We start from the raw sequence: 24,384 nt of genomic DNA, 5'->3' as shown, positions 1-24,384 counted from the left end.
GCCCCTGGGGGCCCTGCTGCTGTTGGGCTCGGTGGGCCTACAAATACCACGGCAGAGCAAACGCGAGTGTTTTGCAAGGGCCGTGCTTCCTCCTGCGGCTCTCTCGGGGCAGCGCGAGGGGAAGCTGCCGCTCCGCTCGCCCTCGGAAAGGTGCAGAGCTTTTCTGCCGGTGGGTGAGCTGCTGCTCGGGCCAGTTTTGCTGCTCTTCTTGCCAAAGGCAAACAGGGATAAGGAAGGCACGACGAGAAAGAGGCTGGGGCTGATCGAGAGTACGCGAGACCTTTGCTCTGTAAACAAAAGATCACTTTGTAAAACTGTTGAGGGAAGAGCGAGAGCGTTATTGAGGGCCTGACCGGGGAACGTATCAGACCAAAGGTTCTCGCCTTGCCGTTTCCATCCAAAGGCCACCAGGGCCAGCCTCACACACAGGTGTGCTGTGGTATCTGGGCAATATACCAGGGCAGAGGAGAGAGCAGCTCCCAACGGCTCGCAGGGACGGACCTGCTAGGAGAAGGCTTTGCCCGGAGGAGGTTCTGGTGTTTCCCCTGCTGTTGACCCCAAGCATTCAAATGCCTTGGCCCAGGGCCACGTCAAAACTGCCCGAGTCAGTACAGAGCGTGGGTGAAATGTAATGATGAGCTTAGGATGTTTCATCGAGGTCTGGAGCGCAGCTGTTTTTGTGAGCCTCCTTGAGAGTATTGTTGTTGTTCAGACAGTGCTCTCTGCACCATGGAAGATTTAAGAGTGTTTTAAATAAGCTATTTACATCTGTGGTGTGCTTCTCTTCTGGTCTTTCGAAATAAGCATCGTACAGGGAAGAATTTCAAGGCTCAGAGCTGTATGTATCAGGCCTATAAGGCAGCTTTAATTCCTTCTTCTCCACAGGAATTACAAAGTCTTACATGAAAAAAAAAATCACTGCTGTAACAGAAACACAAATAAATGGGGTCACTTCTATGAGCTGCTGCATTGCATGACACAGCTGCGCTGATAAGCCCGGTGCGGGGCAGCAAGCCAAGCCTGTGCTGTCCTGTGCAAACATTAACTTAGTTTCTTCTGTAATTAACCTAAAGGAATTGAGTTTCTCGCATGACTCAGGATGGTCACAAGACAATTGAACGCTATAGAGACTTGAGCTGGAAATCCGTGTGTGGGATAGGTGTGTGACTTGTGCCTTTCACTATTGCACTTGCCCTCAGTGCCTGGAAGGTGGGCAGTCTGTCTGCAGGACTCTCTGTCCCTTATTTCCTGCTCCCTGCTCCCTCTTCGGTTCGGGTGCCATCGTTTTATAGTGCAATCGCCCTTAATAAGGAACTGCTGAAGAAAAATAAAACACTGGCAACGTTTCGAAAGTGTTTTACTGCCAATATCGGGGCAACACGGCATGAATATGCCTTAAAGAAACACAGCTCTTCTGTTTGCTATTTCCATGTATTTCTTATCAAGAATTTGAGAGAAGATTATTCTTATCGGCTCTCTTTCTGGAGCAACACCAGGGCTTTCAGCAAGAGCTGGTGCAGGCGTCGATCTCGAGAGCAGCGGAGCTGTACCTGAGCTACTGGGTGAAGTGAGTTGCACGCTGTGCACGCCGCGTGTCAGCAGCTTTTAGGTTTTGTTGGTGTGTTTGCTTTTGTTGCTGTTGGGTTGGTGGTGGTTTTCAGTTGGAAACTAGCTGGTTCCTCTAATGCCAACACCATAAAGCTGGTTTTGGCTTTCAGCGTGATCTGGGAAACTTGGGGTGTTGGAAAAAACAACTCTGTGCTCTTCCAGCACGGCAACAGGTTAGCCTCACATGGTGTAAACCCCTGTGGGGTCCCTAAGATCCGAACTGCCCTTCTGAAACGTCCATTTCTCTGCCTCGGCTAGGCTCAAGGAATGCACTCGGTGCTCACGCACTGCTTGAGCCGTAGCTTCCCTTTCTGCACCCCCATCAAACCTCAGGCTTGAGAGAATAAAATCCGTTTCCAGATCTGCAGTGAGAAGTGATGGGGTCCACGGTTTGCTCAGATAGACACGTGAGGGACTTGTGCCCACTCCAAAAGAGGGAGCTTTGATGCAGCAAAGCAGCTGGACGTGGTTGTAAGCAGGGATGGGAGGTCCACGAGCCCACCCCCTTGATCCTGAAGGCTGCAGGGTCCCAAGCTGTGAGCCAGGGTTGCTGGTTGGTGAGTCGAGGGGTTTCGTTCCTCGCATTTCCAGTACCACGCTGCTCATGGGATGTTTGTTTCAGATTTTATTGAACGCCTCCCGAGGCAGGTGTGGCTGGAAAAGGGGAGGTGGGAATTGCCTCTCGGATCACAGCCTGGGATCTGAAGGGTGTAATTACCCGAGAGTCAAGCCACACGGCCCGATGACTCTGCTTCATTGGGGACCTCTCCCAGGTTCCTTTCCTTGGCCGTGGACACTTGTGTCAGCCTTTGGCAGAGTCTTTGTCCTGTGCAAACGTGGAGCAGAGGGAAGGAGCCAGGCTGTGGAGAAAGGGCTGCGAGCAGAGCCCGGGGACACTGCCTTGGCTCTTCCCTCCCGTGATCTGTGTGGATTTGTGGCCTGAAAACCAGCCTGTGTGTGAGATGCTGATCCCAAATGGGCCCGTGCTTTGTAAACCTCCCCAAAACCTCTTGCTGGGGAGAGAGCTGGCCTTTCTGGGATTCCCCATTGCGGGAAGATCTCTGCTTTCCAGTAAAACATCTCCAGTCCAGAGTGTGCTGTGGCAGTTCCCACCCTCCCCGTGTGCCTGCTGGATTTCCTGCTGACAGAATTAGTCACTTCTGCAGCTTCTGGTTTGTCCAGTCGGGCGGATTGCAGTTGCTGTCTAAAAATACACCGTGTGGCTGGGTTACGGAGGAGTGGAGAGCTCTGCTTACGCACGGGACTTCTCCCGGAGCTCTCATCGCCGAGGAGCTGCATGCGGGAGACCTCCAGGCACGATGCGAATCCCTCCGTGCACGCTCCTTTCCCAACCTTCCTCAGGGAATTTCTGCTCCGGGGGAAACCGAGGTGTGGAAGAAGCGGGGTGCCCACGAAAGCCAGATGTAGAGCACAGGATTCCCAACCCGTGATTTGTTTGTGGGAGAATCGAGGCTTTACAGAGACGGGAGGGACGTGTCGGAGGTGCTGTAGGACACTGCGGTTCCCCACGCCACAGCTCCAGCGTGGGCTGTCACTTGCTCTTCCAGCTCAGGAAGAGGCTCGGATAGTTAAGTGCTGAATTCCTGACTCGTTACCACCCCCAAAGGCTATTTTTGAGAAACCCAAGCACATCCTGATACAGAAGCAGCTCCCTTTTGTCATCTAGTGGCTTCTGGCTTGCGCAGAGGGAGTTTGCTGCTGCCGGGGAGTCCGACGGTGGTGTGTCCCGGCTTCTCATCCTGATGGGGATTTCTCTCTGACTCCTCCACCCGATTGGCATGAGACTTCCCTCCCAGGGCGCAGCACCAGCCCAGCTGATGCTCCAGGCAGAAACCTCCGTTCCTGCTGCAGGGAGCGGTGACGTTGAGGGCTGAGCGAGGAGGAGCAAGAGGAAGTAACTGGACCCGTGACTAACGCGGAGAGAACATCAGGAAAGGTTTTCTATTAATGTTTATAGAAGTAGTTTCATTGGGACGGGTGCGAGGAGTCAGACCTTGAGTCAATTTGTGCTGGCGACTGCTTCTTGGGGAGCCATGGACAAGGTGAGAGCAGGGCGTGCGTTCGCATCCTCCCTGATTTCCATCCGCAGATGCGTCGCGATGAAGGGAATGCTCAGTATGTGCCAGGGAGATGCCCAGCAACCGCGAGGAGATAAAAAGTCTGGGTGCCTCTCGATATATCTGTGATCTTTTGAGTGCTTTTGCTTTTGATTCTGTCCCGTTTCTGCCTAGCTGAGAGCAGTGGTGAGCAGCACGAGCTATTTCTCCCTGACGGGCAGGAGCGGCAGCGGCAGAGGGGCTGCGTGGCACAGTGCGTGTGAGGGGCAGAGGCTGAGCTGTGCTGTTTGGATACAGACGCGTCCGGTCCTGAGGTCAGGCGGGTGCTTTTCGTGCTGAGCAGGGCAGGGACGATTACTCAGAGGTCAGGACGGGGCCTCGTCTGAAATCTTTCTGGCACGATCCGATCCGGCATTCCCGTAGTGCCTGGGAGATGCTTCAGATCCTTCGTATTGATGAGGATCTCCGCAGGGGTTGCTGCTGCTCGCCCGGCCTGCTGCGTGCAAAAAAGCGGCCTGGCACAAGTGCCAGAGGAGGCTGGGGGCCGCAGCGGTCCTAGGTGGGAGTGGGGGCGAGGGGATGAGGCCTGGTGCTCAAACCGGAGGGCGGGGGCAGGAACCTGTTGGAATCCGTTCTCATACCTGACTGTAATCACCGAGTAATGTCTAGCCAGTAAAAACATCAGTGACGGCTTATGCACCTTATACAGGAGTAATAATGATAATAAATAATAACGATACTAGAACTCATCTGCCAAGAGTCCCCACGCTCCTCTAGTTCCCCTGGGTGCTGCGGATGTCACCGCTGTCTCAGCAGTGTGGCAATGACTCGCTGCAAACTCCCGGCTTTAATACCCTTCGTCCTTTCTTCCGAGATAAGCAGAGACGTTGTCTGAAGACAGATTTATTTGTAAGATCTTTTGCCTAACTTGCTTTGGTTTTGCTGCAGCCGCAGGACTGGTGTGTGTGCTTATGTGTAGAGGGGGAAGGAAACCGCGTTTGCTTTCTGATTTAATCACTCTGGTTGTTCCTGTCTAAGAGCTTTCTCTCTGCAAAGACGCAGCCGTGAGCTCAGAGGGTGTGAAAACGCTCGGGCCACGGAGCCGAGTGTTTCGCAGCCTGGCCTCGTACAGCAGTACCGTAAACTCGCAGCCGAGCCCCAGACTTCTCCGCCAGCGTGGTCCCCTCACCTGGCTCGATGAAACTGAGCCCTGGGGAATCATACAGAGGGCTGAAAGCGCCCGTGGCCGGAGACGTGGCCACGTTCCTCCTCCTCCTCCTCGCAGGGACCGGAGCTGGAGCGCGTCGCATCCGCTGAGCGGTGCTGGCCGGGCGGTCAGCGCTCGGGGAGGAGGACGCTGGCTCTCCGTGCTCGCTGTCCCCTGTGAGCACCGCCGCACAGATGGCAACACGCCGTTTGGATCAGCTCCTCGGGGCGGCCAGGCTTTGAACAGGGCTTCCTTTGCTCTCCCAGCTGCTGCAGGAGGCGATTCCTTCGTGTCGTTTTACCACTGCCGCAACCCTTCCATATTATGCAAGCAGCGCAGGATCCCTCTCTCCGAGAAGAAACGCGTTCTGGCCGAATTCGGCCTGCCAGGGGAGGGCATCGTTAGGCTGAAATTTAGCAGCCCGTGCCCAGAAGTTGTTACCCAGGCTGGATACAGACACGGCGTTCCCCTCCGAGCCGGGGCAGGCGGCTCTTCCTGCTCGCCCCGCGAAAGCTGCTGCTACACGAACACCACCGAAGCCCTGGAGGCTGTTCTCTTGCCACAGGCTCCTGCAGGTGTTAGAAGCGGGTTCAACACTTGCCTTCTGCTAACAGCAGCACATCGGAGGGTGTGCCAGACTCCGGGCAACCCCGATTCTGACTGAAGAGTGTCTTGATCGGAGGCATACGCGTGTATTTAAGTTCCATTTGCGTGCCTCCTGTTAGGAGTTTCCTCGGTTTGTATTTTCAAGTTTTCCCGTGTGATCGTAGAAGGGAGGCAGGCGAGAGCACCCCCGTGGCGCTGTCCTCGTGGCTCTGCAGAGCCTTCTCTTCCTTCTGGCGGTGGCTGGATGGTGATGACAGAAAGCAGTCGGGCACCTCCGGGGTGCCGCGGTCTGTGCTGGTTTCTTTTTGCGCAGTAATAACTAACACGAGTGGAGGCTTCCTTCCCCCGCGCTGGAGCGGAGAGCCGATCAAGGGTAAACGCAGGTTGTTCCGAGAGCAAGTGATGTGAAAACGCGCAGGTGGCTCTCATCTCGGCGGCCTCGTAGGCAGTGTTTGCAGAGGGTTACGTGCACGCAGCCTAACAGAAGCGGAGGGCAAGGTGCTTCCCCTGCCCTGTCCCAGTTGGTTTGCGAAGGGCCTCCCGCCGACGCGTCGGGAGGAGAGGCTGGGAGGAGCCTGGAAGAAAGAAAAAAAAAAAAGATGCTGCAGGAGAGGACAGAGGTTGGGTGAGGAAAGGGCAGGAGGAGCGGGAGGGTGATGCAGGTGTCCTGCTGGGACAGCGCACCTAGCAGGGAGCATTGCTCCTCGTGGGGGTGCCGTGGGCTCAGAGGTCTCTGCCAACATCCCGTGTGCTCTGCGCGCTTCTGGGCGTCTGTGACATTCGTCTTCGTGCAGCCGGTGATGTTTCTGAGCTCTTACACCGGCTGACAGAGGGCAAGCAGCATCCGACCCGGCCCCACGTTTGCAGGGACGACGTCCCCCCCCTTGCAAAGCGCACGAGCACGTTTGGAAGCGGCGAACGCGTGCCGGTGGGCTCTGTGTGTTGTCGCGTCCTCGCTGTCATCCAGAGCCCTGTGCCCCTGCCTGGCCACGCAGCCGGCGAGCTGCCAGATCCCTGTAAGGCTCAGGACGGCGGGGCAGTGGCAGGGACGGCGAGGTGTCCCCTGCTTTGGGCAGCTCGCAGCGGCCAGAGGGATGCTCCTGCCCGGGGCAGGCACCGGGGAAGCAGCTGGGGCAGGGGGAGCAGGTCCAGGGCCCCAAATTTCCCCGCACCAAGCGAGCTCCGGGCTTTCTCTGGAAACAGCCGGGCCTGCATCGTGTGCCAGAGCCCTCCCTGTGTTACGGGGCGGGGAAGGAGGGACTGAAACCTCTTTCTGGAGGACAGTTCCAAATTCCTGGCGTGTGGCTCGGTTCTCCCAGCTACGCCCTCCAGATTTTGCAAGAAGAGCGTGAAGTAATCCCTCCTCCTTCTTGCATGGGCCGAGCGGCCACGCGAGGCAAGCCTGTCTCATCGGGGCAGCGCTGCGATGGGAGCGGGTTGTCCCTCCCGCCTTGCCCCTCTCTGAGGATGGGGCACGCTGCTCCGCTTCCCTCTCCGGCTGGCGCAGGTACGTCGGCAGGGCAAGGATGGAAGAAGGTAAACCAGGGCCAAAAGGTGCAAGAAAGGGAAACTCCTGGGCGCCGAGGGCTTGCTGACATTCCTCCCCGTCCAGTGGTTTCATCCCGTGCGTGCAGGGCCCTGGGCTGTGACCGAGACCTTCCTCCCGGTGAGCCGGGCGGCGCGGGGCGGTTATGGCTGCGTGCTGCAGGTGGCATCAGGTGGCTGCCTCGGGGACCCGCTCTTTATTTTCCGTCACGCTTTGTCCCGAGGGCCTGGCTGTGGGGATTCGTTCTGTGGTCGGCTTTTTGTTTTATTTTCCTTTACCAGGCGTTTGCTCCGAGGGGGAAATCCGGGCAGAGTTGTAGGAGCGTTGGCCCCACGGATGCACGGAGCTGCGTGGATGTATCGGGAAGAAGTAGCTCGTTTTCTTCCTTTACAGGAATGCTGTTTATAGCAGGCTGTGTCCCTCGGGGTGAGGGTGACACGCCTGCCGCACAGTGGGCATTTCGGAGGGCTGGACCCGCGTCTGCAGTTTCGTCTGCCGGGAGGCAGAGATCTTGGAGGTTCTGGGGCTGCGACCTGCCGTGGTCATGGGGTGTGCAAGGGACTCGCCCCGGAGTTTGCTCGGATTGATCACCTTGGGTTGTGCCCAGAAGGAAGCAGCTACTTCCTTCTGGCGGGTGAGGAAGAGGCACGTGCTAGCGCTGCGTGTCTGCGGGCAGAAGCCTTCGGGGTTTGCCCTGCCGTGGGTGGCTGCGGAGCCGCTGGCAGCGAGGCGTGTTGTGCTCTTGGTGATGCTCCGAGGCCGCAGCTGCCGGGTGGCTCTGCTCCGTCCTCGCGTGGCGGACTGCCCTGGGGCTGGAGGTCTTCAGGGCAGGCTTTGGGAATGGCCTCTCCATTGTGCTGCTCTCCCTGCCCCTCCTAGGACATGAACAACGTGGAGGAAGGGGTGGAGTTCCTCCCGGCCATGAACTCCAAGAAGATGGAGAAGCGTGGCCCGAAGCGACGTGTGGTCGTTGCCATCGTGATCGTTGCTTTTCTGCTCATCTCCCTCGTCACCGGCCTCCTGGTTTGGCACTTCAAATGTGAGTGTGAGGTTCAGCCAACTCCAAGAGGTGGGGTGGGGGCATGCCCCGGGGGCATATCCCTGCTGCCCTGGGCTCGGGGGAGCTTCGTTACCGTGCGTTGCTCACAGGGGACCTTAGCGGCAGTGACAGCTCCAGAAAGCAGGGAGCCCGTTTCTACTTCTTCTGACTGCCTTTCTCTGTGAAACGTCGCCTTCCAGACAGGAACGCGCCCGTCCAGAAGGTTTTCAACGGCCACCTGCGGGTTCTGAACTGGGACTTCATTGATGCCTACGAGAACTCCAGCTCACCAGAGTTCATCATGCTGGCCAAGAAGGTGAAGAGCACGGTAAGAGTTCTCTCGGATCCCTCCACCTCCTTTTTTTCTCTTGCCCCGTGGCCACGGGGTTGCTACATGCAAGACTGCTTGGAGCTGTCTCGCTCCTCTTAACTCTCCCTGCTCGTCACGAGTTGTTCGACTCGCTGAGCTGCGCACGGGGAGCGTGCCTTTCACCTGGATCCTGGTGGCACAGCTCCACCCCAGTGCCGCCGTGCCTCCCTGCAGCTCAGCGTGCCTGCGGGGCTGCCTGGGCAAACCCCGGCACCGAAGGGTGAGCCAGGTCTGGCGGTCAGGGTCAGAGAAGAAATGCAGCTCTGCGGCTGAGCAGGCCCTGGGGCTGGGGGCTGAGGCCAGAGCTGGCTTCAGGAGTCAGGACACTTCTCCCTTCTCCTTCTTTCAGCTCTCCTTCTTCCGCTTTTTGGCCCCTGCAGGTTCCTGCACCCCAGGGATGCTGGGTACGTGCTCTGATTTTCCTCTGTCTGTCTTTAGCCTTCCGCCCCCCTCGCTTCTAGCCGTGCTGAACATTCCTTCTTTAAACTCCTTTTAGGTGGAGGAGATCTACAGGAGTCATCCAGATATTGGCCCGTACCACAAGGAGACGATAGTAACCGCGTTCAGGTGGGTGTCAGGAGATGCTGCCCCGGGGTGGGAGTGTAGGGGGAAATTCTGGGGTGTCACACGGCCACAGACCTCTTTGCTGGGCTGCTCTGGGAAGAGGTGGCTGCTGAGGTGCAATAGCCACCCCAAGTGACATTTTAAAGGGTGGGCAGTGAAAAGCAACCTCAAAAGCCTCGTGCTGGGACAGCGTATTTTCTGCCAGTCTCTTTCTCGCAAGGAGAGGTCTTGGGGAAGTCGAGGTGTGGTGCAGTACAGCCCTGTGAACCACTGCCAGCTCGGGAAGGGATTCCACGGGCTGGTGGAGGCCTCTGCTGGGCTGCAGTTTGCTCAGCTTGTTATTGAGACTCTCCCTTCCCCGTGGCCATCCTCCAAAAAGGGCTTACCAAGTAGCCTGGCCCTCTCTTCTGATACATCAGCCCTCCTGTGTCTGGCCTTGCTCTCACCCCGTGATCTCCCTCCTCTGCAGCGAAGGCAGCGTCATTGCCTACTACTGGTCAGAGTTCCTCGTCCCCAAGTACCGCGAGAAGGATCTTGACAGGGCCATGGCAGACAAGCAGAGCCTGATCCAGAAGCTGAACCCGCGGCTGCGAAACCCCGTGCTGATGGTGGAGTCGATCGTCGCTTTCCGTGAGTGCTGTCTCAGTGACTCCTGGGCCTCTGCGTGGGACTGGGGAGGAAAGGGGGGGCTCGAGGCGCCTGGCGTTTCACTGGAGGGGTTTTGCTGCCAGCTGCAGCCCTCCTTTGGGTGCCTTTGGCTGCAAGGGCAGCTTGAAGGGTGAGCGTAAGGACCCGGCTTTCACGGCGCTGCTTTGGTGGTCCACGAAGATGGAGGAAGGCTTGCGGGTCGCTCCCGCCCATTTGAACACTGTCTTCTCCTCTGAGCCCCTCTGGAGAGGGCCGGGGATCAATCCTCCCTCCTGCGGAGGATAAGTTCGGTCGCTCGGGTTCCTAGGGCACGCACTGGGGCTCTGCTCGTGGAGGCAGGGGAGGGAGCAGCTGTCCCCTGGTCAGATTGCCAGGAGGCACCCCGTAAGCAAAGCCGCGTCAGTGCAGACCCCAGAGACCTCTGCAGCTTTGCGCACAGGGACTTCCTACAGCTCAAAGGATGACACCGCTTCTGTTTCCTCCTGCAGCTGCTGACCCCAGCATAGCTCAGACTTCTCGGGACAGTAAGTACGGTTCTTCTTCAGTCTCCTAATGGCCTGTCTGCATCCCCAGGGGTCTCCAGGGTGGTGGTTTCCCTTCTGGGGCGAGGAGGAGCCTGAAGGGAGGTGCTCTGCCTGTGGGGCAGACCTCCGTGTGCTGCTTGGAGCTGCTTTGGGGTTGGCCAGACCAGCTGTTATCTAGCAGTGGTGGGTTGCCCAGTCTGTCCTTGCCCTTTGTAGACCGAGGGAGATAATGAGGGTGGCTCCCCAAAGGAGGCATCTCCCCAGGGACGCCCCGCAGGCAGGCGAGGAATACTGAGTGCCACGCTCTGCATCTTGGGGAAAGGCAAATCAAAACCCCAGCGTGTCTGCTGTCCTCTTCCTTGAACCCTGCACCCACGGGAAAGATCTCTCTTCCTCCTCGTTTGTCCTGCTAACTCTTCCCCATTCTCCCGGGCAGATAGCTGCCTTTTTGCCCTCCACGCCAAGGAAGGGGAGGTCACCAGTTTCACCACGCCGGGGTTCCCCAACAGCCCGTACCCCAACAACGCGCGCTGCTACTGGACGCTGAGGGCAGACGCCAATTCCGTCATCAGCCTGACCTTCAGGACGCTGGAACTGGAGCAGTGCACAGATGACGGTGACTACATCAAGGTGTACAACTCTCTGAGCCCCGTGGAGCCCCACGCTTTGGTGAGGTGAGCAGAGCATCCCCAGGGTTCGGCGCTCCTCCGTGGGGTGGCGAGATGGGGAAGAGGGCGGTTCGTGTTAGCTCCCCGTTACGTTTCTGCATGGCGCTGGAGTGGGGTGGCAGGGTGGTGGTGAGCCGCACAGGAGTGCTGCTGGGAGCGGGGCTCCCGTCCCTGCTCCTTGGTGGTCGGTGCCACTGGAGGCTTCTCTGCAGCTGATAGATTTTGTCCCTTCCTCCCTAGGCTGTGTGGGAATTACGCCCCTTCCTACAACCTGACCTTCCTGTCCTCCCAGAACGTTATGCTCGTCACGTTGATTACCAACAAGGAGGGGAGATTCCCTGGCTTTAAGGCTGAGTTCTTCCAGCTCCCAAAGATGAAAGGTAGGTGTAGGCCTTGGCCCAGTTTCCCTCAGCATCTCTCTGCCAGGGGCAGCTAAAAACGGAGGTGCAGCTGTGGCTGCAGTCAGTTTGCCAGGGATGTTTCCAGGGCTGGGAGACGTGGAAGCAGGTCTCGTCTCGGCTCTTTGAGCCTGCCTTGTGCACAGTGCTCTTGGCTGCTGTAATGATGTCCTGTGAGGGGGGCAAAATAAGAATTATGTTGGATTAGACATGCAGATGGATGTATGCAGGAAGCACCTAATTGATCTCCTGGGTTCTCTCCAAGTCCTGGAGCAGGAGCTGCTTTCTCTAGAGATCAGCTTAACCTTGTTAGAGGCCGATGCATCTGCCTCCTTTCCTGCCTCAGGCCATAGCCAGCAAAGCCTTGGGAAAGCCGCGTCTCTTTGAATCTCTAACCTGTTTTCATCCTCCTGCTTGTCTTCCAGTTTGCGGTGGGACTCTGAAAGGAGAGAGCGGCACCTTCACTACCCCCTATTACCCGGCACACTACCCCCCAGCCTTGGACTGCGTCTGGAACATCGAGGTAACACAGTCCCCTCTTAGCCTGACTTAGTCTGTCAAATAAACCTGCTCGTGCAGGACACAGTGCGAATGAGCTCACAGCAGATGCTGCCTAGAGGCTTAGCCTGACGTGGCTGGAGGGAGGCTTTAGGACTGGCGTCCAAGGCAGGAGAGGCTGAGAGAGGCCTGAACCCTGTGTGACGCTCACCGTAGCCCCCAGTCGCCGTAACTTTACACAGAGCACTTGAGGATTTGGGCTTCGGGGCGGACCTGCCGCTTGCTGGTAAAACCGGTGGCAGGGCATCCTTTTGCCCTGGGGGAGCAGGCACTGTTGACAAAGGCCTGGCTTCAGCCTCTGCTTTGTGCTGGGATCCTGGGGTGAGCAAGCCAAGTGGCTGTCTGAATGACAAGGGGAGCAGTAATGGCTTTTGGGGAAGGGAGCTCTTCTTCTGTTGACTTCTTTCTTTTTTTCAGCTATCTTCTGTCCCTCCCCTCAAACACAACCTTTATCCCATGAAACTTATTCCCATTTTCTGTGCTTCAGAAAAACAGCGTGCCTCTGCTTCCATCTGCAGGTTCCCTCTGTAAAGAACGTGAAGGTGCGTTTCAACATGTTCTTTGTGCTGGAGCCGGGGATCCCAGTCAGCTCCTGCCCCAAGGACTACGTTCAGATCAACAGCACGAGGTAGGTGTCAGGCTGTCTGTCTGACCTGTGGCTTCAGTCCTTCGAGTGGAGGGGCTGCGTTTCGTTATATGGCACCTTGTGCGTTCCTTACACTTGCCGGGGGAGCAAAGGTGTTGCAGCTCTTTGGAATATGATGAGGCAGGAGAGTGCTTGGGTCTGACCTGCTCTCATAGCTCAGTGCCCAGTCTGGGGATCAGACAAATGGGTTTGTTGCATGCTGCAGCTGAAAAAAAAACACAAAAGGTGGGCTATAGAATATCACATATCACATCCTAGGCATCACATGCAGAAAGGCAGATCCGTGCAGAAACATCTGGCCCGATTTCGCTTGAATGAGTATTTCTCCATTATTAGGGTGACTGCGTTGCATTCTGTGATGCACTTACTGTTAGGTTTACTGTTAACTCTTACGCAACCTAATGGAAGCTGGATTGAAAATACAGCTTGGTACTGCGTATGGGAAGTGAGCAGGGTTGTTTCACAACATTCTTGGTCAGAGAGCTGGCCCTTCCTTGAGGAGGAAGGGTTTCAAAGTCAGAATCTGTGGCTGCGGCCCTTCTAGTTCCCGCAGCGGTGCCTGTGTAACAGGGTTTTCTACCAGCCTGCCATGGGGTGGGATCCGGGGGCTTTAGGGGCTGCACACACCCAGAGACCTGATGGGTCCGAGACCAGAGAGAGAGCGATCAGCGTGCCGTCACGGATCTAGATGAACTTGTGCCTGGCTGTTTTCAAGGCCCCAGCCTTCTGCCAGCTGTGCTAAAATTCAGCTCCCGTGTGCGGCCCTCAAGGTCCAGCGCCTCGTGCTGGAGTTGGACCCGCGCTCTGCTCCCTGCTGCCTTAGCTGGGTGTGAGGGGTGACCCTCTGTGGCGACGGGGAATGCAGGGATGGAAGAAGGGCTGCGCAGTGCTGATCTACAGCACCGCACCGGTCTTTGTGTTGTCTCCCTTCAGGTACTGTGGGGAGCGTTCCCAGTTTGTGGTGGCCAGTACCACCAACAAAATCGAGGTCCGGTTCCACTCAGACCTGTCGTACACAGACACTGGCTTCTCTGCTGAGTACCTGTCCTACGACTCCAGTGACCGTAAGTTGAAATCTTGAGGCTGCAGAGGGAAAATAATTTGCCAGACGTCTGCTGCAGACTAAATAACTTCTCCTCTGCTGCCCTGTAAATCGGGAAGCACGCTTTTGGGGGCGATAGGAGCATGCTTTATTTTCCTGCAAACCTCCTTGTATTCCTCCGTTCTGAGGAGAAGCTGTTTTTAATGGTGGGTGCCGTAGGCAGGCCACCCAGAGCACCAGGACTGTTGTGTGCTTCGGGGAGGTGCCCCGGAGGGGAGGGCTCACATCTTTTACCCCTTTCCTCCCTCTCAGCCTGCCCTGGCAAGTTTGCCTGCAACACGGGCCGCTGCATTGAGAAAAGCATGCGCTGCGACGGGTGGCTGGACTGTGTAGATGGCAGCGACGAGAGGTCCTGCGGTAAGTCTGGCCTTTCTTTTGGCTTTTGCTCAGAAGGGTGCACTGCCCCAGGGGGCTGGGGGTGGTGCTGGGCTTGTTCTGGCTAACGTGCTGTAGTGCTGAGCCCTGCAGGTGAGCTGCCTGCCCGCACCAGTACTGCCTCACCCTGCACGCCAGAGTGAGAGGCCGTTGGTGTGGGGATCAATTCGGGATCCTTTCCAATACAGGAGACGTGGGTTCGTGCCAATCTAGTCCTCTCCCAGTGGGATCTCCCTTGCTTTCCGGTCCCTCCCAGCTGGGAATGTGTTTTTCCATTTAATCCTCCTGGCTCTTGAGGGTTTGGCTGAGGCTGTCTGAGCTGGGTGGATGCGTTGTGTTATGGAACTGGGCAGGAGCTGCGGAGTACATGTGGAAAACCCGTGTGATGCATGGGTGTTGTTTCTTTGTGCAACAGTTTTTCCTCTTGGATTCACAGAGCAACCCCATAGAAAATGTGATTGTCCAGGGTCTGAAGTTAATTAGAGATTTAGAGATGAGAGCATCTCCTGCTTCGGGTTCTTGGTCCCCGGTCTGGGGCTGTTTTCTGAGGGAGTGTGCTGCTGGCCTGGCTGCCCTCTCGCTGCCTTGGGTGGTGAGGGGCCACCCCGGTGATCTGGGTATCTCGAGTGCTCTCCCACTGTTATAACAACGTCTTCCATTGCAGTGCTGCCTCTGCCTGTCCTGCTGGAGTAATGTGAGCTTGAGCTTTACCATTAGCTTAAGACATTTCAGCTCTCCAGATAGTTGTGTCTGCAGGGCAATGGAAATACCGCTTTGTAGCTCAAGTGCGTGTGTATTTATGGACGTGTGCCTGGCCCCAGGCTGCTGTGATGTTCTGGTGCACCTGAACAAGTACAAGGTCGTGCGCTTGCAGACCCGCTGGGGGAGCCACCCAGATCTTCCTGCGATGTTACGGCGGGCGCGATGGCAGATGTGTAGCTGGTGACCCACGGGTGCCCTCGCAGGCCCTCCCCTGATTCCTCTCCGTCCCTTTGCAGTCTGTACCGAGCAGCAGTTCAGGTGCCAGAACGGCTGGTGCAAGCCCAAGTTCTGGGTCTGCGACAACGTGAATGACTGCGGCGACGACAGCGACGAGCTGCAGTGCAGTAAGTAACGTCCCTGCGGGCACAGCGCTGAGGGCTTGAGCAAGGTGAGGGGGGTGATGGAGGCGCGTGGTGCAGAGGAAGCCGGGTGCTGTGCTGGAGCCCAAAATGGCACGGAGAGGCCTCACCTGGAACACTGCAGGGGAGCTTCCCTTGAGACAACACAGGTGGGAGCTTGAGGATGAGTAAAAGTGTAGGAAATGTAACGTTTTGGGAAAGGAAGGATTGCATAAATTGGTGCTGTGCAGTTTAGAGAAGAAAAGGCTGGGGGCACAGGCGATGGGTGTTTGTGTTGTAGCTGCAGAGGCTTCACCTGTCCTAGGGGAGAGAGAGGCGGATGCAGTCATGTCGGTTTTGTGCCCTGCACTTCCCCGGTGAGGTGTTAGTGCCCGGCTGTTCTCAGGAGCTGCTCTTTCCCCAGGCTGTGGAAACAGCAGCTTCAAGTGCAACAATGGGAAATGCATCCCCAACACGCAGAAGTGCGACGGCAAGGATGACTGTGGAGATGGGAGTGATGAGGGCAGCTGTAGCAAAGGTGAGGATGGGTCTGCACGGGACCTCCCTTGAAATGCAGCCTCTTATGGATGTGCTCCTGGCTGGGCGTCCCGGAGAGCATTCCTGCATCTGGCGGCAATGTCCTGGGGAGGGCAGTAGTGGTGAAGGGCTCCCGAACAGCACGATTTCCCCAGAACTGGGACTAATCCTTCTCCCTTTGGCCTGCCTGCAGGAGGTGCAACAGTCACCTGCAAGGACTACATGTACAAGTGCCGCAGTGGACTCTGCGTCAGCAAACAGAACCCAGAGTGTGATGGCGAGCAGGACTGCGAGGACAATTCCGATGAGGACAACTGCAGTGAGTACCCACGCAAAGGGGGAACGAGGCTTTCTGGGATGGACCCCTCAGAAAAACACTTAAAGCGGGGTGGAGAGAGCCCCTGGGCATTTCTACACGACAGTTCAGATCTGGAAATACCTGGGCTGTGTTGTGCTGAGTGTCTGTGTTGTGCAACACATTCAGAGAGGGCTTACACAGATAACAGACAGTAATTTGTCTGCACATTTACTGACTTGGCCAGTAAATGTTTTAGCAAATTTGGTGTTTGTGCTCCTAAGCTGATAGCATCAGCCACCCTTGGTGTAGGTAATGGGGCACTTGTGCTGCAGGAGGTGTCCCAGAGGAAAGAAGGGGAGGTGCTGAACAGAAACCAGAGTATTTAAGTGCCCCCTCTCCTTCCTCACCCCAGACTGCGGGACCCGCTCCTTTAATAGGAAGTCACGGATCGTCGGTGGGCAGAACTCGGACATGGGAGAGTGGCCGTGGCAGGTCAGCCTCCACGTCAAGGGCCAGGGCCACGTCTGCGGGGCCTCGCTCGTCTCGGAGACCTGGCTGGTGTCTGCAGCGCACTGCTTCCTGCAACTGCAGGACACCAGGTAGGTGGGAGCCGAAGGGCTGCGTCTGCCGGGCTCACTGAGCTGGGGACCACTTCGCTTTGCTGCAGAGCCTGGGGCCGCTTGCTGCAGCTACTGTCCGTGACAGATTTTGGGCTTGGCCACTGCCTGATGTAGCACCCTCAGAGACAGCTGGGTTTTGGGAAGAGTCTTGTAGCGAAGTGGAAGCAGACATTTGAAGTACACAAGTGTTCATTTGCTGAGATGTCAGATCAGTGCCCTGCGCTCTTGCAGTCACTACAGTGATTGACACATGGTGGGATTCAAGGTGACGGGGCACCCGGACAGCTGCACTCCCACTTTTAGCCATTTGCTTGTCTCGGAAAGAAATGACCGTTTTTACAGGCACTTCTCCAGAAAACTTTTTAAGATTGCGGGCACGGTTCACGAGCTAGGCTGTCTGCGCCAGCTCTGCGAGCCGGAGCCTCACGCTGCCCCGTGCCTTGTGACTCTTGCAGCTGGCAGCACATGCAGAGAAAAAAATCAGGAAGGCCTCAAGTTGCACCAGGGGAGGTTCAGGTTGGAAATGAGGAGACATTTCTTCTCAGAAAGAGCAGTCAGGCACTGGGAGGCGGTCAGTGCCCAGGGAGGGGGTGGGAGTCACTGTCCCTGGGGGTGTTCAAGGAAAGGTTGGACCTGGTGCTTGGGGACATGGCTTAGTGGGTGACATTGGTGGTAGGGGACGGTTGGAGCAGATGATCTTGGAGGGCTTTTCCAACCTTAATGATTTTGTGATTCTACTCCCCCCCAGCCAGTGGACAGCCTACCTGGGCCTGACCGACCAGGGCAACCGCAACGATGCCAACGTGCAAACGAGGAAAATCAAGCGCATCATCTCCCACCCCTACTTCAACGACTACACCTATGACTACGATATTGCTGTGATGGAGCTGCAGAGTCCTGTCACCTTCTCCTCTGTCGTCCAGCCCATCTGCCTGCCCGATTCCACCCACCAGTTCCCCGTGGGCAAGGACCTGTGGGTGACTGGATGGGGAGCAACTGTGGAAGGAGGTGAGCACCAGCAGTGGATCTGGGGCTGCGTGTGGCTATAGGGAAAAGGGCAGAGGGGCGATTCCAACTTAAGCAGAGCAGTTTGCCTTGAGGCTGGCATCAGATGCGGTTCCCCTGGGAGTACACGCAGTTAATGTCTCAGTTCTGCTGGGAAAATGGTATTAGGAAAAAGCAAGTTGTGGCAGAGCCTGGGGCCAAGAGAAGCGCACGGGTTGATGTCTGCGCAGGGGAGGGAACTGCTGCTCAAAAAGACCACGTGCTTGAGCTGTTCCTCTGTCCTCGCAGGCAGTGGTGCCAGCATCCTGCAGAAGGCAGAGATCCGGGTGATCAACCAGACCATCTGCAACCAGCTGCTGTCCGGGCAGCTGACGCCACGCATGATGTGCGTGGGGATCCTGACGGGAGGCGTGGATGCGTGCCAGGTAGGCAAGTGGTGCGACAGCACTGGTTTAGTGCTGGTAGCAGGAGGCGTAGCAAGCCAGGCCCTTTGCTCAGCACTTTTTATTCTGGCGCACTGACTCGCAGTTCCCCACTTAACACGCTACACAGCTATGTGGAGCCTTCTTGGTTCAGACAACAACTTGGAACGCTTGTCAGCAGCAAATTGACTTAGTCTCAAAAATGGCTCCCCAGGTAGGAGAGCGGTGCAGCTGTCCTCTCCTCTGCTTTATCACTGCTACCGCGAGCCTTAGTTAGCAAGACAGGCCCTTTGTTTGGGTGTTCTTATTCTAGCATTTTGACTCATATTGCCACACAAATATTTGTTACAAATCTGTACGATTCTTTCTTGACTCAGGGAATGGCTCAATTGGAATGGATGTGAGCAGGAAAGTGTATCGATTTAATCTCAAAAATAATTCTTTGGCCTTTGAATGGAAGCCTGGCGTTAGTGGTTATTTCATTCTACTTTGTGATTGTTTTTGTCGTTAATACTTTGCTAGACTTTGCACTGAGCTGGTGCTTACGGTACTGTTTGTTTTTGTGCAGGGAGACTCTGGAGGGCCCCTGGTCAGCGTGGAAGCCAACAGTCGGATGTTCCTGGCTGGCATCGTGAGCTGGGGCGACGGCTGTGCACAGCGGGAGAAGCCTGGCGTCTACAGCCGGCTCACCGCCCTGCGAGGGTGGATCAAAGAGCACACGGGCCTTTAGGGACACGCTCAGCCCTCTGTGGACACGAACGTCTCTTGTACACCGCCGGCTGGACACTGACCCAGCCGCAACCAGCGGGCCCGTGGCATTGTCCTCCCTGCACGTGGCGGCGGTGAGCAGAGAGCTGCCTCGACTGTGAACTTCAACCCTCCCTCTACCTCACTGTGAGTGAGTGCCTGGGACTCCCAGCCTTGGACTGCTGTCCATATTTAAAGCGTGTGTGTACCGAGCAGCCAGAGCTGATGTAGTTTAGGCCTTAGTACTTCCGCCCTGAACCCAAATCTCAATTTTGAAATCAATGCCTAGATATAAGAAATTTCCCTTCGTGGGCAAGCTTGTGCAGCTCCCATGAAGAACGTGAATGAACAACCAAATACATACAAAACTAAACTAAAGAAAGAAGATTAAAGATTTTTTTTTAAAAACTGTGTTTTTAGAGGCAAATTTTACTGTGACAGGTTCAAAATCAAGCTTTCAAAATATATTCCACCTTCTTTGCTTGTTTTTGAACTGCCATCTGCACCCCTTTGTCTGGTCTTCAGTGATGGAGGGTGGGGGGAAGAATTTCTCAGGGGGGTTCAGCCCTTTGGATCCCACCACTGGCGCTGTCCCGGGCCGTGGTTTCCTGCCGTCCTTTGCCTGACTTAGCTTCTGTCCTCCTCTGCGCCCAAGGCCTTGTGAGGATCCAAGGCCCGCAGCACTGAAGGAGAGCAGTGAGGCTGAAACGTGCTGCCACTCACCTCGAGGGAAACCGTGCAGGGCTCTGCCAGCGCTCCCTGGGTGCCATCTTCTGCCTTGAGGGCTGGGCAGGGTGGCCTTACCCGTGTGCCGTAACGTGATGCTCTGGGGTAGCCGGCAGCTGCAGCTGCTTGTTCTCACCAGGCAGCCCCGCACTCCGGTAGCCGTGTTGGGCAGGCCCACCACACGGTGACTTCCTCGCTGAAGGCAGCCTCCAGGGACAAGCTGGCGAAGGAGCCGAAGGGCTTGACTGAACGCGTTCCTGCAGCTTGTCCCTGCAATGACAACGCGGGTTGGCTCTGCCGGCTCCAAGGCTGACAGACACCAGACTCTTCTGCTCTTTTTACTTTTGTAAAGAAAAATGCAACAATGTGACTTCTGAATGTGCTGATTTGATTTCTTTTTTTCTGTGTAGCCAGGTCCTTGCCCTAGAAGAGCACACTCCCATCAAGATTAGTCAGACCATTCTTTACCTGTAAATATATCTTTTTGTAAAACTCTATGAAGTGGAGATGCTCTAATAAACTGGGATATTTTCTAATCCTCTGGCTGTGTGATTCTTATGTGGTTCTTCATGGGCGTCTGTGCAGGTGTTCCTGACCTAGGGAACCTGCAGCACAGAGCCCTAGTCCCAACCATTCCCTGTGAACAGCTCTCCAAGGAGGAGGCTGAGCATCCTAAATAGAAATACTGCAAAACCCTTTACCTCTCCTATCCACAGCAGCTCCGCCGGGCCCCAGCATGCTGTTTCAGGCATCCTCAAGGACAACAGCCAGGTTCCAGTGTTTACAGAGGCTGGAGAGGCCCAGGAGGGTGTTTTTCGCACTACTCCACGCACAGCACACACGGAGGGGCGCTGAGCACTGACACGGGGCAGTTCTGGAGGCAGCTTCCCACCTGGAGACACACAGCAGCATCCCCCCAGCCCAGCACTCGCCTCCCATCAGACCAGTGGGAGCTGGTACAGGTCACCACGCCGAGCTGCTGGGCTTCCCTCCACGGCTGGCACCAGTGCCATCGGGGCACGCGAGTGCGCTGCCTCCTCCTCATGTGGGAAAGCGGGCCCTAAGGAAAAAGCAGGAAAACAAACAAACAAAACCCCACAGCACCGACCTGTTTCCAGCCTGGGTACAGGGTGCAGCTGGTTTTGTGCAGCCCGTGGCTGCTCTGTTCCTGCCCCCTTCTTTCTCCAGGTGACAAAAGGATTTTAACTGCTCTGTAATCTCACCACCGAGCTTCCGAGGAGGAGATGGCCGGCAAGCTGGAATAGTGTCCAGGCACGCCAGGAGCAGGGCTCCGAGGGTTTGTAGGACACAGCCTCAGCCTCGCTTCTCTCTACAAAGAAAAAAGAAGAAACCTTTTAATATCTGTGCTTCCACAATGCTGCAACGGAAAAGTGTTTACCGTGAGCCCTGATCTGTCTGACACAACACCGGCACCTGGGTGGCCCAGGGCTGAGCTGGGCGCCAGGGGACCCCCAGCTGCAGCTCTCCCTCCTGGCCGAGTTCTCAGCAGCTCCCTTGGGAGCGACGCCGGCTCTGGCACAGCCGTCCTGAAGCCGTGTGCCAGATGTCCTGGTACAGGGCGCCTCTGCCGCAAGGCACGGCAGTGCTGGGAGCGGCTGCAGCGTGGGGGTGTGCTAAACCCACTCTGCACCCCAAGGGACGGACTGCAGCAGGAGGACCCTGCCCAAAGTCACGCTGTAGCTTCTGCAGCTGCCTGCAGAGCCGGGCTGCGCGTTGCTGTGTGGCGCCCTGCGGCTGGCACCTCAGCACCTCGTGGCAGGAAGCTGCCGTAGGCACAACATGCAGCTTCAACGCTGCTTCTGTGTCCAAACCACTCTCTGCTGGGGGCTGCCCTGCTCAGGGGTCTTCCCTCTCCCCACACACCCTCTTGCAGTTCCTGTAGTTTTTCCTACCTCTGTCCTATCGCTGCGTGGCTCCAGGCGTGGGTGCGGATGAGTCCCGCGCTGGCTGTTCTTTGTATGCAGGAGCCGTCTGCTGCCTGCAGCCCAGACCAGGCCGATGGCATCACTGGAACAGAAACGGGATGGGAACAGAAAAGTCATCCAGGCCCCAAAACTGCTGCTCCCCACCTCCCGATCGATCGAGCTCCATCCAGAGGGGCCCAGCCCTCGTGGTGACGGGCTCTCCGCAGAGCAGGCAGGAAACAGCTGCTTTGCTAAATCCCCAGCCATGAGCTCTCATCAGCATGAGAACAGGAACCTGCCCTGGGGCTGGAGCTGCCTGCCTCGGCTGGGGCACTGGGGGCTTCCACCCGCTGCGGGGGGACGCCTGCTGAACCACAGCCGCTGGACTGCTGCAGCACGCTGTGCCCACTGGTACAACTTGCCACGGATGCGAGGCCACCTCTGAATTCCTGCAGGCATGAGGCAGGACAGGGAACGGAACAACGGCCCTAATATTTAGGACTTGGTGCTGTCTCACAGAGCTGGAGCGGGCAGGGCAGAGTCACTCTGCTCCCGTCACCCCCTGACCTTGGGAGGCAAGGCTCTTCCTCACGCAGTCAGACCGAGAAACCTGGCTTCAAAAGTTCCTCCCTGCACTGCACCAGCTCTGTGACACCAGGCCTGGATGCCCAGCACCACTCTTCCCCAGAGGCCTGATCCTGCTCGTGTCTGATGCAGCAGGTGTTACCCCAGAGAGAATTCCACGTTTCTGCATGCAGAGGGGCCTGGAGAGCCTGCTATAAGCCTCTTGTGGGACAGAAGCTTTTCCTTTTCCTCACTAAATAAATAAATATCACCAAGTGAATATTCCACTGCTATTTTTGAAAAGATTGGCCATCAGCCTGAGACACTGCATTTCTGCTACCAGACTGCACGCAAGTGCTTCCACAAGCAACACCAATTCCCTCGGCACTTTTCAAGCTGCTGCTACCCTTCTTGGTGAGGCACAAAAGCCCCGCAGTGCTTCTTTTCCTCCTTAAAAGCCCGGTGACTGGTACGAAGCGGACGAGGGGCTCTGAGGGAACAGCTCAGTCCCACAGCAGCAGGGTGGTCCCGAGAGGCTGGCTCCGTGTGCAGCCCTGCCTCGGGCTGGAGCACGCAGCTCAGCAGTCGGTCTCGGCTATCACTTGAGATAGGCTCTACGCTAAGCATCATCTGCCCTGAATTATTGGGGGGAGAGAGGGGGGTGTTTCTTAAAAGCCTTTTTGGCTCACGCGTCAAGTTCATCCCTGCTTTTGCCAGCACATTTCCTTTATGCCCCAAACATATGCGTAACCAGACTCTGATTGTCTGCAAGGGGCTGCGCTCGCTTCTGCTCCAGACCACCCCTTGGTGACCCCGATGAAAAAAAAGCTCCTTCCTCCCACCTCTGCAGGCTCCCAGCATCACCCAAGGCAGAAGGGGGCAATTGCAAGGCTTTTGTAACACCGTCTGATGCACGAGGGGGGTGAGCAGGGGAGAAAACACTGCGTTCACTCCTGGCATAGATTTGGGTGTGTGTTTACTGTGCCTGTAACACAAGATGAGTCTTGTTTGCGTTGTGGTCTTGAGGGTTTGGCAAAGCAGAGCTCAAAGAAGTGGTTGGGAAAAGAGCCGAGAACGTTAATGGATGGCTGAGCTATGACTCCAGCGTCACCTTCACCTCACCAGAGAAAGACCAGTATCCTCAAATCTGCCTCCAGGGTTTGATAACCCGATCCAGGGCATTTCTGTTGTACAGAGAGAAGAACGAGTGCAATTCCCCCTAGAAGAGGGAGGAAACTGCCGTTACAAGTGCTCTACTCCAAAGCTTTGCAAGGGCTCACTGCTTTGAAGCAGCGCACTTACTGCTTTGGTTCCCGCTGCCCAGTTTCTGTGCTCACCGTCTCCTGAGGACTCGTAGGTACAACACAGCGCGGCAGCTCGCTCTCAGCTGGGTGAAGCTAACGGCAGGGGCATCCAAAACCTCCTGTAGGAGACAGGAGAGAAGCAGTGGAGCAGCAGAGAGCCCAGGTTTGCTAGCAGTGCCCAGTTCTTACCTTGGCTGTTGGCTTCCTGGTGCTGGCTGCTGACATGCTGCAGGCCCAGGAAGGGGGCAGAGAGACCAAGGGGAAGGTATTTTCCCAAGAGGATCCAATTTCCTCCTTCACTTCTCGTGTTCCCAGCACTATACCTGGGGCCTTTGCCAGCACGCCCTCTGCAAGTCTGTAGCTGCATCTCTTACACGGAGGCTCCTCAATGAGGCTCAACGAGGAGCCCCCGTGTAAGAGGTACCTTCCTCCTCACGTTCTCCTCCCTGCTGCTCTCACTGCCTTATTTCAGCCTGATATAGCACGGCGGGGAGGAGTGCCAGGAGTGGGATTTCAGATGAAACATTACCGATCATCCCTGTCCTGGAGACGCTCAGGGGGTGAGGGACTCCTGGAGGCCCAGCTGCAACCGGAGCGAACAGGCCCTGGGGGGTAACAAAAGCTGTTTTACAGGCACATTCCTCACCGACATGCCCCTCTGAAGGCGACCCCATCCCTCAGCACCCAGGTGACGACCACCTGGGCTCCCAGGGCCCAGCGAGCCTTGTCACGAGGCAGGGTTTAGGATGGAAAACGCCTCCACTTCGGAGGGGACACGGACTGACAGGGCCCAGGCAGGCACCTCGCGGTGCCGGAGGAACCGAGCGCATCCCAACCGGCCTTCCCACAGCACCAGGTGAGGAAAAACCCAGAGGGACCACTTGGAAACCTCGGCTCCTGCTCCGGCCCCTCACTAGGACTGAAAATAAATGGAGGGGGGAAATAAAAGCCAGGCAAACCCCAGCTGCGCCCAGGAGCGCGGCCCCACTAGGTGTCTCCCTCAGCCAAGGCACCAGGCCCCCGCACCAGGCACCTCTCCCAAGGCCAGAGGGGAGGGAGCCAAGAGGAGCGAGTGGAGAGAGAAAGAGTGAGCAGGCAGGGAAGGAAACTCGTGTAGGAGAGAGCCAGGCAGCCACAGCAGCTGGCCTCGCCTGCCAGGTGCCTCAGTGAGTTCCTCGTTTCGGGGGGAAAGCGGCTCT

General features: G+C 56.7%; 2 protein-coding genes across 10 annotated transcripts in view; one reads left to right on the top strand and one right to left on the bottom strand.

Moving 5' to 3' along the window:
* ST14 (ST14 transmembrane serine protease matriptase) overlaps nucleotides 1-19,925 on the top strand; it is a 31,295-nt gene extending 11,370 nt beyond the window's left edge. For 5 of the 8 annotated variants that reach the window (XM_080567971.1, XM_080567970.1, XM_080567974.1 and 2 more), the window contains 18 exons: nucleotides 7,925-8,084; nucleotides 8,285-8,412; nucleotides 8,951-9,021; nucleotides 9,488-9,648; nucleotides 10,155-10,190; nucleotides 10,627-10,864; nucleotides 11,099-11,238; nucleotides 11,682-11,779; nucleotides 12,333-12,442; nucleotides 13,394-13,524; nucleotides 13,815-13,919; nucleotides 14,936-15,043; nucleotides 15,462-15,575; nucleotides 15,768-15,893; nucleotides 16,285-16,471; nucleotides 17,241-17,500; nucleotides 17,786-17,922; nucleotides 18,488-19,925. In XM_080567971.1, coding sequence (XP_080424097.1) covers nucleotides 7,928-8,084; nucleotides 8,285-8,412; nucleotides 8,951-9,021; nucleotides 9,488-9,648; nucleotides 10,155-10,190; nucleotides 10,627-10,864; nucleotides 11,099-11,238; nucleotides 11,682-11,779; nucleotides 12,333-12,442; nucleotides 13,394-13,524; nucleotides 13,815-13,919; nucleotides 14,936-15,043; nucleotides 15,462-15,575; nucleotides 15,768-15,893; nucleotides 16,285-16,471; nucleotides 17,241-17,500; nucleotides 17,786-17,922; nucleotides 18,488-18,649 — 2,469 coding nt within the window. In that variant the 5' untranslated portion in view covers nucleotides 7,925-7,927 and the 3' untranslated portion in view covers nucleotides 18,650-19,925. Of the gene's footprint in view, nucleotides 1-1,620; nucleotides 3,672-6,876; nucleotides 7,007-7,042; nucleotides 7,680-7,924; nucleotides 8,085-8,284; nucleotides 8,413-8,950; nucleotides 9,022-9,487; nucleotides 9,649-10,154; nucleotides 10,191-10,626; nucleotides 10,865-11,098; nucleotides 11,239-11,681; nucleotides 11,780-12,332; nucleotides 12,443-13,393; nucleotides 13,525-13,814; nucleotides 13,920-14,935; nucleotides 15,044-15,461; nucleotides 15,576-15,767; nucleotides 15,894-16,284; nucleotides 16,472-17,240; nucleotides 17,501-17,785; nucleotides 17,923-18,487 lie in introns of those variants that run through there. The other 3 variants (XM_080567969.1, XM_080567972.1, XM_080567968.1) reach the window with 3 other exon arrangements.
* On the bottom strand, nucleotides 19,113-23,573 carry LOC308182797 (uncharacterized protein). 2 transcript variants are annotated; one of them, XM_080567990.1, is made up of 6 exons: nucleotides 23,375-23,573; nucleotides 23,219-23,304; nucleotides 21,306-21,420; nucleotides 20,616-20,722; nucleotides 20,094-20,452; nucleotides 19,113-19,662 (listed from the first exon to the last, which is right to left on the bottom strand). In XM_080567990.1, exons 1-5 carry the CDS (start codon nucleotides 23,408-23,410, stop codon nucleotides 20,434-20,436), a joined length of 363 nt encoding a protein of 120 aa, XP_080424116.1. In that variant the 5' UTR covers nucleotides 23,411-23,573; the 3' UTR covers nucleotides 19,113-19,662; nucleotides 20,094-20,433. The 2 variants fall into 2 exon arrangements, 1 of the variants encoding a protein (XP_080424116.1); XR_013942080.1 differs by adding an exon at nucleotides 22,724-23,100 and having other exon boundaries at nucleotides 20,094-21,420.
* Nucleotides 23,574-24,384: the final 811 nt, after the last annotated feature.

This window comes from Anser brachyrhynchus (assembly GCF_964034855.1).
Source record: "Anser brachyrhynchus genome assembly, chromosome: 25".
NCBI classification, from domain to species: domain Eukaryota; kingdom Metazoa; phylum Chordata; class Aves; order Anseriformes; family Anatidae; genus Anser; species Anser brachyrhynchus.
Note: the sequence above shows the minus strand (reverse complement) of the source record. Positions and strands in the feature narration are given on the sequence as shown.